The sequence below is a fragment of the Microtus ochrogaster genome, unplaced genomic scaffold (genome assembly GCF_000317375.1).
Source record: "Microtus ochrogaster isolate Prairie Vole_2 unplaced genomic scaffold, MicOch1.0 UNK78, whole genome shotgun sequence".
NCBI lineage: Eukaryota > Metazoa > Chordata > Mammalia > Rodentia > Cricetidae > Microtus > Microtus ochrogaster.
Window position 1 is genome coordinate 1,584,931 of NW_004949176.1, and position 9,806 is coordinate 1,594,736.

Here is a 9,806-nt window from a genome sequence, read left to right on the forward strand (position 1 = left end):
CATTGAAAGATTGGAATGTTCTTATGTGTCAAACATTCTCTCTTCGAATCAGAAAGCCTCCAATCAGGGTATTATTTCTGTAATGACTTCCATTTGCTGCTCCACTGCAGTTGGGAAACAACACACGAATCTGACGCAGCCAGCTATGACCGTGTGGCATCATAAGGACATTTTCCCAGGAAATAGAGTGGTTTAAGAGATAAAGGCTTCTGCCCTCTTTTGAAGTTGTTGGAAAGAAAGAAAAAAAAAACCAATCTCCTGATGGATTAGGGTGTTTTGCTCTCACTTGCTAATACTGTGTTGATTTTTTTTTTTGAGATGTGCCTTGTGTATTTGTATTAGGAGTTTTAAATTGTTGAGGAAGTTCTATTTGTGTGTGTTTTAAACATATTCAGCAGAGATATTACATAGCTCAGGAAGAGCATAGGCTGTGATCCTAGTGACAGGAAATTGGTCAGTTATGCTGAGTTTACCTTCACAGCAGGTGAGGTGCTAGGATTTAAGATGTACTAAGTGTTGGCACCTGTGGTACAAGCCCCAAGGATCGATGTGTATCATCTCACATACTCTGTGTGGAAAAGGTGGCCCAGTGTTGGGAGTGGCTCAGACCTATAATCCGGCATGAGGGAGACTGAAGCAGGAGGCTTGCTTTCTGCTCTAGGCCAGCTTGGGCTATAGAGTAAGACCCTGCCTCAAAATCAAAACAAACCAAAGCAGGCTGGTGGGATGGCTCAGCGAGGAAAGGCGCTTGCTTGGGAAGCATGGCAACCTGAGTTCACCCTCCCCACACCCTCCCACCCCCCCGTGCCCTGGTTGGCTTTTCAACTTGACACAAGGCGGAGTTATCTGGAAAGAAGAACCTCGGTTGAGAAAATGGCACCATCGTTGCCTGTAGGCAAGTCTGTGGGGATATGGGAGGGCCCAGCCCATCATGGGCAATGGCATCCCCAAGAGGATGGATCTAGGTTACACAAAAAAGTAAAAAAAACAACAGCAACAACAAACAAGCAAACAAAAACCAACAAATTAAGCAAGCCCCAAGGAGCAAGCCAATAAGCAGCACTCCTCCGTGGCTTCTGCTTCAGCTCCTGCTCCAGGTGCCTGCCATGAGCTCCTTCCCTGCCCTCCATCAGTGATGGAGAGTGTGCTGGGGTTTTAAATTGCTTTCCGTCGCGGTCTCTGTCACAGCGATACAAACCCTAACTAAGACACTGCAGACCCTGCATGGAGGCAGAAGGAAGCCCACTGGTTCCCTTCCGACCCTCACATTAGTTCCACGGCACCCCAGTGCTCACACACACACACACACACACACACACACACACACACACAATAGTAGTAAGACGGTGTTGGTACAGTGTAGGTCCTAAGAAAAGCAATGTCTCAGTTCATTCGTACTGCTGTGACAATAACTGAGTCTGGGTGTGTTAAAAACAGGATGTATTTTTCTCACAGCGCCGGGGTGGGAAGTCCAAGATGAAGGCACTGGCAGGCAGGGCTATATCCTTCGGAAGCACTAACAGTGTCCTAGCGTGGTGGAAACATGGGAGCACAAACTGACAAGCACCAAATGGCTCTTCTATGGTCATCTTTATCCTTCAAAGGACTGTGTTGTTTTTAACTTATTATTGTTGTTGTTGTTGTTGTTATTTTATGTTCATTGGTGTGAGAGTCAGATGCCCTGGAACTGGAGTTACAGACAGTTGTGAGCTGCCATGTGGGTGATGGGAATTGAACTCAGGACCTCTGGAAGAGCAGCCAGTAATCTTAACCACTGAGTCATCTCTCCAGCCCAAGGGCTGTGTTGTTTTTAGCTACCCGATCTTGCTGAGTTACCCAGACCAGCCTTGAACTTCTAGACTCAAGCGATCCTTCCTAGCTGAAACTACAGATAAACAGTACTGGGGACTCTCACCACCTCCTCTAGCCCTTCCCTCTCCCACCTCTTCAGAATGTCACATGACAACACCAGAATTTTAAAGGAGATGCTTTCTAGCCATAGCAAGCAAGTACTCCCTAGAGGGAAGTGAGTTCATCCAACCACATGGATGCAGTGCATTTGTCTGTCTCCTAGCCCTGTGGATACTCTGTAACTTAGAGATACTCCCTAATGGGAAGAGAGTTCATACCTCCAAATGTATGCAGTGCATTTGTCTGTCTCCTAGCCCTGTGGATACTCTGTAACTTAGAGATACTCCCTATTGGGAAGAGAGTTCATACATCCAAATGTATGCAGTGCATTTGTCTGTCTCCTAGCCCTGTGGATACTCTGTAACTTAGAGATACTCTCTACAGGGAAGTGAGTTCATACATGCATTTGTCTCCTAGCCCTGTGGATACTCTGTAACTTACAGAAATCTTTGGGTTGTCCCAGAAAAGCACAAGCTTGACTCCCCAAACAGTAATCTCATAGGATGATACCCTATGTTCACCCTGTGGCTTTCCTGGCATGCCCAGCTCCTTGTCCTCAGCCTGGCTGCCTGGGGTCTCCAGAGAGCTATGACTTGAGTCCATGCAGTGTCTTGTCTCTCAAATGTGGAGCCCTTTAGTACTGAAACATTTCCACTAAGGTGGTTTTGTTCTAACTTACTGTCTTGATGAGGATGTGGAGTCCAGTTTTATTATGACTTACATAGCATTTATTGACAACCTGCTGTAGCTGGAATTTTCTTTGGGCCACCAACAAGCTCCCAAATAAAGACATGGAGACTTATTATTAATTATGAATGCCCAGCCTTAGCTTAGGTTTGTCTCTCTAGCTCTTTAAACTTAATTGAACCTGTTTCTATTCCTCTATGTTTTGCCTCGGGGCTTTTTACCTTTTTTTTTTTTCATTCTGTACGTCCTACTTTCCTGCTTCCTCCATGTCTGACTGACTGGTCCCTGGTATCTTCCTGCTGTCTCCTTTTCTTTCTTTTGCAAGCCCATATTCCTCCTTCTCCTTACTCTCCCTGCCTGGAAGTTCCACCTACACCTCCTCCCTCACTATGGGCCATTCAGCTTTTTGTTAGACCAATCAGATGCCTTAGTCAGGCAAGGTAAAACAGCAACACATCTTTACATAACTAAACAAATGCAACACATCTTTGCACAGTTAAACAAAAAAAATCCTCAAAGGCCTGCTTTGTGCTCTGAAGAAATGACTGTTCATGGTTTAAAGTGATACAAACTCTCCTATTTTTAATTAAATTTATTTATTTTACAACCTGACCACAATTTTGCCTCCCTCCTATCCTCCTATTCCCTTGCCCTCCCCTCCTCCTCCATCCGCTCCCCCTCTGTTTCTGTTCTGACTCCTATTTTTATCTTGTGCCAAATGCCCAGAGCGGTGGCTGGCTGATAGTGTAGAAAGCCTTCTGAAGGGTGAATGAATAAACATGATAGACATTTAGGAGCTGTAGGGGGAGGAGTAAAACAGAAAAGAAATGGTCTGAATATAACACAGGGGAAAAGTGGAGATCTGGAGCTCTTCACAGACTCCGAGGAAACACAGACCTGGGAATTCTTCTGTTTGGATTGAGTCTACAGCATTTTCCAAGAGGTCATTTCATGACTATGCTAGTGTGTGAGATGGTTTTGAAACCGTGAACTTTACAGGGTGTGGGTGACATGCATCTTTAATCTCAGTATTCACAAGCCTGAAGCAGGAACCCAAATTCAAGACCAGTTGGGCTCATTGTGAGTGAGACTCTGCCTTAAAAGAATAAGGAGAGGAAGAGAGAGAGGAAGACAGTAAGTAAATTGTTTGGAAAGAAGACCTAACATACTCTTAGCGACTGGCAAGGGTGGAACAATCAGAAGGAACCTCTGGCCAGGTATTTCTGGGCTCTTTGGGTGCTATAGCAAGGCACCCTAACTAGGGTGATTTATAGACAACAGAAACCTGTTTCTTACAGCACTGAGGCTGGGAATCTGTGGCCAACACGGCAGCAGGGCTGTTTCTATTGAGTTGCAAAGTACTGACTTCTCTTTGTAATACATATGGTAAAAACAGAGCCTTGTGTGTGTGTGTGTGGGGGGTGTCTATAATACATAGGCACCAATCTCACCATCTTGTGTTCTCTGTCCCCAGGCCCCAAGTGTGCCCTGAAGTCCTGCCCTGAGGGCCAGCACCTTGGGAGTAAGGAGTTTAAAATGTGAATTTGAAGACAGCATTTGACCCAAAGCAATGCTGTTTTCACAATAAGTTATCCAACAAAGAGAGCAATCACTAGGCCAGCCTGGGTTACAGTAGGAGACCCACGTCAAAAAATTAAAAATGTTTTAGAAGCAAGATAGAAGTGTGTAGGAATTAAAAAAAAAAAAAAAAAAAAAACAGGGCCGGGAAGATAGCTTGAAGGTTGAGAGTGGTGCTAACCAGTGCCCTGCATGATACCTGCTGGCACAGAACAACTCTGCCGGTCCTTTCCTTTTGTATTCAGCCACAGCACAGGAGTTCAATTTGCATCATTTTTTTATTTTCTCATACGTGTAGTATTTTAGGAGTAACTCGCAAGTTTATTAACACTTCTCTTACTTCTAGTCAGCAATAAGCCAAATCACCGTTTGCCTTTTCCATTTTGAAGTGAAGGGAAGAAAGCTGGCAAGAGATATGGTGGGGGGCATGGTTTCCCAACAGAAAGCCGGTGTTACGCATGGCCAGAGAGGAGTCAGCTACCAGAAAGGACTGGGGGTGAGGGTGACTTCAGCTTTCTCCTTTGGTTTCCACCTCCGTTCTAATAGGAAGGGAGGACCCAGGAGGTTTTAACAGGCTGTGTTCTACAAAGGCATGTATTGGATATGGTGGCACACGCCTTTTTTTAAAAAAAGATTTGTTTGTTTGTTTGTTTGTTTGTTTGTTTAGTATCCTGCCTGTAGGCCAGGAGAGGGCACCAGGTCTCATTACAGATGGTTGTGAGCCACCACATGGTTGCTGGGAATTGAACTCAGGACCTCTGAAAGAGCAGTTATTGCTCTTCACCACTGAGCCATCTCTCCAGCCCCAAAGGCATGTATTGGGATGTTCTGCTGTGGACAGGGCCTACTAACTTGTCTCTCCCTCTACTCCCAACAGTTTGTGGCTCACCCCAACTGCCAACAGCAGCTTCTGACGATCTGGTATGAGAATCTCTCCGGCCTTCGGGAGCAGACCATCGCTATCAAGTGCCTGGTCGTGCTGGTTGTGGCCTTGGGCCTTCCGTTCCTTGCCATTGGCTATTGGATTGCACCTTGTAGCAGGGTACTAGCCTCCCCCCTCCCCTCTGTGCTTGGTATACTGTGTATCTCTGTTGGGAAAGTGCAGCAGCTAATGTTCAGGCTCCCAGCTCTTTGGCTCCGCCTTCTAAGTGACCATGGAACACGGTCTCCTTTGTAGTGGGTGGATCAACTCCAGGAGAGAGCTGGAAAGGATTTGGGGCTAGCAGAACAGATCACATTTGCAGGCGTGGCATAATAAGGCTTTCAGGGTAAAATTCCCATGGTAGACAAGAAGGAATAAGTATCTAGAGAGAATGGAGTTACTTCTGACAGCGTAGTAAGAAGAGAATATGGTCATAGCTGGCCGAAGGAAGAGAAGGGAAGCAGACAGCTGTGCTCAATGAGATCACAAAAAATGGCTATTTTCAGGGCCCTCATCTGAACCCATTAGAAACATGGTGGGAGGGGTGAGTATTGAATTCATGGATATCAAAAGTATTATTTAACCTTTAATCATGCCCATGATGGGTTCTCAAGTCCTTTATTCTTCTAGAAAGTTCCAACTCGAGTAGAATTGAACTTAGGGTGCTTTGGATTTTGTTTGAACTGCTTAATTTTGCTTGGATGACTCCTGTACCTTTCTCCTCTCAACCTGCCCAAGTAGAGCTAATGTGGTCGTGATTAAGATGTGGACGAGAACATGAATCCTGCTAACAGAATCTGGTAATAAGGGGCACATCCCTGGAGAGGAGCTGCCCTCAGGTCCTTTAATCTCATGTCTATATTCTCAAGTCTGGTTTTATTTAAATCAGAATCTGTTTCAGGCAAAATGAGTCAAGGTCACTAAAAAATGACCCTGTAAGTCTAACGTCGCCTGTGGCTCAGCTGTCTTCTCTGGGTGTGTGTATCCAGCTCACTTCCTTGTTGAGCTGCCCCATTCAATAAAAGGTAGAAAGTTTGTCATTTTTACCAAGTTTGATGACTGCTGGATTCTTTGTTGTGTATCATGGAGAAGCTATTTTACAGTTCTTTACAAACATAATCACTAAAGACTAGAACACAAATCACGTAAGAGCCTGAAGTCAGCAGAAAATTACAACCCAACCAGATTCCCTTCCTGGAGGAAATGCATCACCAAGTTCTGGTACCCAAGAGTCCGTCTTCAGGTTTTCAGTCAATTAGAGAAGGTTAGGGTTGCAGTGGGCATCTTGGGGCGTACATTTTTACCTCTTATAAAAGAGCAGCTCTCCATGTAGCGATGTTTCATCATAAGAAAAGAAACGTAGGTACTGAACCACCCATGGAACCCATGCACGACTGTGCTTATTTCACAGAGAAAATAAATAACTGGGGAATTCTCAGGCTGGGCACACCTCAGTTGATGAAGTGCTTGCCTTGCAAGCATGAATACCCAAGCTCCACCCTTAGAGTCAGCGTGCAAAGCAAGGGATGATGGCAGAGCCTGCAGTCTCAGTGCTGGAGAGCTGGACGTGGAAGTTTCCTGGAGTTGCTAGGCAGCCAGTCCAGCTTACTGGTGAACTCTAGGTCCAAAGACTAAGGTGGAAAGGCCCCAGAAGAATGGTGCTTGATCCTGACCGCCAGCCTCTGCACACAGACTTGGGCAAGGAGGTCTGAGGCTGGGACAAACCTCAGCATTAGAGCATTGCCTGGTGTGCATGAGCCTTGACTGCAATACTGTTTTTAAAAAGAAGTAAAACAAACAAACAAAAAAACTCCGCGTATAATCCATTTTAAAAATGAGTATACTGTTTTATTTTCTTCTTATTTAAAGTTTTAAAGATCAGTTTTTGAGAAAAGCAGACTTGGCAATACCCAAGAAATTGCATGTGCCTTGACAGCCATGCCAAACACACCCTCTGCAGCTGAATCAGCACTGGGCTGTGTGATTATTGTTGCTTGTTTTTCTGTGTTCGGTATGGAAACGTAACAATTGTTTGTGTGCACACATGTTCAAATTTAGAAAGACTTGACATTGTTTGATCATTTATTGGTAGCAGATTCAGGTTCTGGACATTGGTTTGAAGATAGCCTTCCAAATGTGAACCAGATCTGTTTTTAAGTTCATAGACAGAGTTAAAAACCAGGCTCTGAGTGTGCAGAATAGAGAACATACTGGACAAATGTGTCCCATGTACCTAATCCTTGGACTGTGGATACCCTGGGGACAGAAGGAACTGCTTCTCATTTCCTGTTAGAGCATGGGACTTTTAAGGACAGTGTATCACAGGATGTTTATAAGGCACTGCCTTTAAACAATTATAAGCTGACCATTAAAACTGTCTTTATTATATGCATCATTTTCAAAACTCGGAGATTATTTTTAATCAAGCTACCTTTCTTGGAATTTCTAGTTATTTTACATCTCCCTATTATGTAGGTAGTAATTGATAAGATATTTATCTCAATTCTAATGCCTTCTTCCCTTTTTCTTTCATCCTTTTAAAATATGATGATATGGTATGATGGGATTATTTGGAAGTGAGAATTAAATTTTGTTTACAGTGCAGCAATTATTTTACTCTTCAAAAAACTTTTAATGCCCTATTTTTTTAATTAAAAAAAATTTGAAAACCTACAAACTAGGGTTTCCTTTTCAGGCCTACGAACTTGGACTTTGCAATAGCTTTTCATGCAAAAGTAAGAGTAAGAACCATCTTGGTACAGAGTTTCCAGAAGCGGGCAGTCAGTGCAGCACGGTTTAGTGTAGTAGGCATTTAGAAACTGAATTTCCAAGACTTTTGAAATAAATTTTAGAGGGAAAATCTCCCTTAAAAAGAGTGGTTTTCACAATGCATAACGGTCAGGGGAGTCCGACCTTTTGACATTATGACTTGATGTCTATAAATGTGCTGGGCAACATTCATAACTATCCAAACGTTGGACAAGCCTGAATAGTTCTTCCAAAGCAAACATGTCCTTCTCCCCCATCTCCCTCTCCTTCCTATCCCATCCCCCTCCTTCCTATCCCCCCTCTCCCATCCCCTCTCCTTCTCTCCCTCCCTCCCATCTTTCCCTCCCTTGCATTTCCCCCTCCCTTCCTCCTTCCCCTACCTAATCTCCCCCTCCCTACCATCTCCTCTCTCCTCTCTGCCACCTCCCCTCCCTTTCATCTCTCTACCCACATTTCGCCCTCCCTCCCTTCTACCCCTCCCTTTCTTCTCCCCTCCCTCACATCTCCCCCTCCCCCTCTCTCTGTCATTACAGCTGGGGAAAATTCTTCGAAGCCCTTTCATGAAGTTCGTGGCACACGCCGCCTCCTTCATCATCTTTCTGGGTCTGCTTGTGTTCAACGCCTCAGACAGGTTTGAAGGTATCAGCACGCTGCCCAATATCACTGTTATTGACTACCCCAAGCAGATCTTCAGGGTGAAGACCACCCAGTTTACATGGACAGAAATGCTAATTATGGTCTGGGTTCTCGGTAAGTCTTTTTAGTTCCCTGATTTCTACCTCCCCCCCAAAAAATAGTTACTGAAATGATGCTATTTTCTACTAAAACTGTTAACACTATAGATGATGAGAACATCATATATGACTATTAGATGAAGTTAAATAAGAAAGGAACTGAACGGTTCAGTACTAGATAATGCTGAAATGTTGACACTGAGTTATTAGCATAGGCCTCACTAAATTGAAATCCTCGCGACCAGAGAGGCTTCATCACTTATTTGTTTCAGGGATTTTAGGAGTGTTCTCATTTTCAGGATTTTTGTTATTCTGACAGCTCATTTTGAGTAGCTGTGTTTGGAGTACTATGAGGGATAAATTCTCCTCCTTCTCAGGAGATGGGACCACTCGGTGCCTATCCCCGAGGCGTTCTGTGTTCTGTCCCCACCAGTGTGTCCTCGCTGCTCTTAGTGAGGAGGTCAGCTCTTCACTCTTTCACAGTGAACGGAGTATTGGTTCAGCCCCAGCTGTAGACTCTACTCTACGGCTCTGGTTTCTTGTGCAGGGATGATGTGGTCTGAGTGCAAGGAGCTCTGGCTGGAAGGACCCCGGGAGTACATCGTGCAGCTGTGGAACGTGCTTGACTTCGGCATGCTCTCCATCTTCATCGCCGCCTTCACCGCCAGGTTCCTGGCATTCCTGCAGGCCACGAAAGCGCAGCAGTATGTGGACAGCCACGTGCAAGAGAGTGACCTGAGCGAAGTCACGCTCCCGCCTGAGGTTCAGTATTTCACCTATGGTGAGTTGTTAGCTGCGGGGTCCCTTTACATTTCAGGAAGGGCATTTAGGAAAGAAACAGATGGGGAGATGGTTCAGCCATTAAAGGCTAGGCTGACAACTGGAAATATAAGACACGGTACTCTCCTATCTGAGTTGAGGATGTTCCAAGATGCCGGAAACCATGGATGGAATCAAACTTTACATATAATGTGTCCTTTCACATATGAAAATACATGCTTGTGATAAAGCTTGGTTTATAAATTAGAGACTATGATTGATTAATAACCAATAAAACACAAAAACTATAATGGTCTACGGTAACAAATTTCCCAGCATCCCTACTTTTGAGTTGTAGGATTGTTTTGAGTAAGATAAAAGTTTCTTTATCGCAGCCCCTACTGTGTAGAAACTGTCAGTCTGAGAAGCTCCACCGAAGCTCCACC

General features: G+C 44.6%; 1 protein-coding gene across 3 annotated transcripts in view; it reads left to right on the top strand.

Annotated features, from left to right (window-relative positions):
* The window catches only part of Trpc3 (transient receptor potential cation channel subfamily C member 3), a 67,953-nt gene that overhangs the window by 32,429 nt on the left and 25,718 nt on the right, over positions 1-9,806 (top strand). For all 3 annotated transcript variants that reach the window (XM_026777635.1, XM_005370393.3, XM_026777634.1), the window contains exons 4-6: positions 5,054-5,218; positions 8,401-8,617; positions 9,149-9,382. In XM_026777635.1, coding sequence (XP_026633436.1) covers positions 5,054-5,218; positions 8,401-8,617; positions 9,149-9,382 — 616 coding nt within the window. The remainder of the gene's footprint in view (positions 1-5,053; positions 5,219-8,400; positions 8,618-9,148; positions 9,383-9,806) is intronic.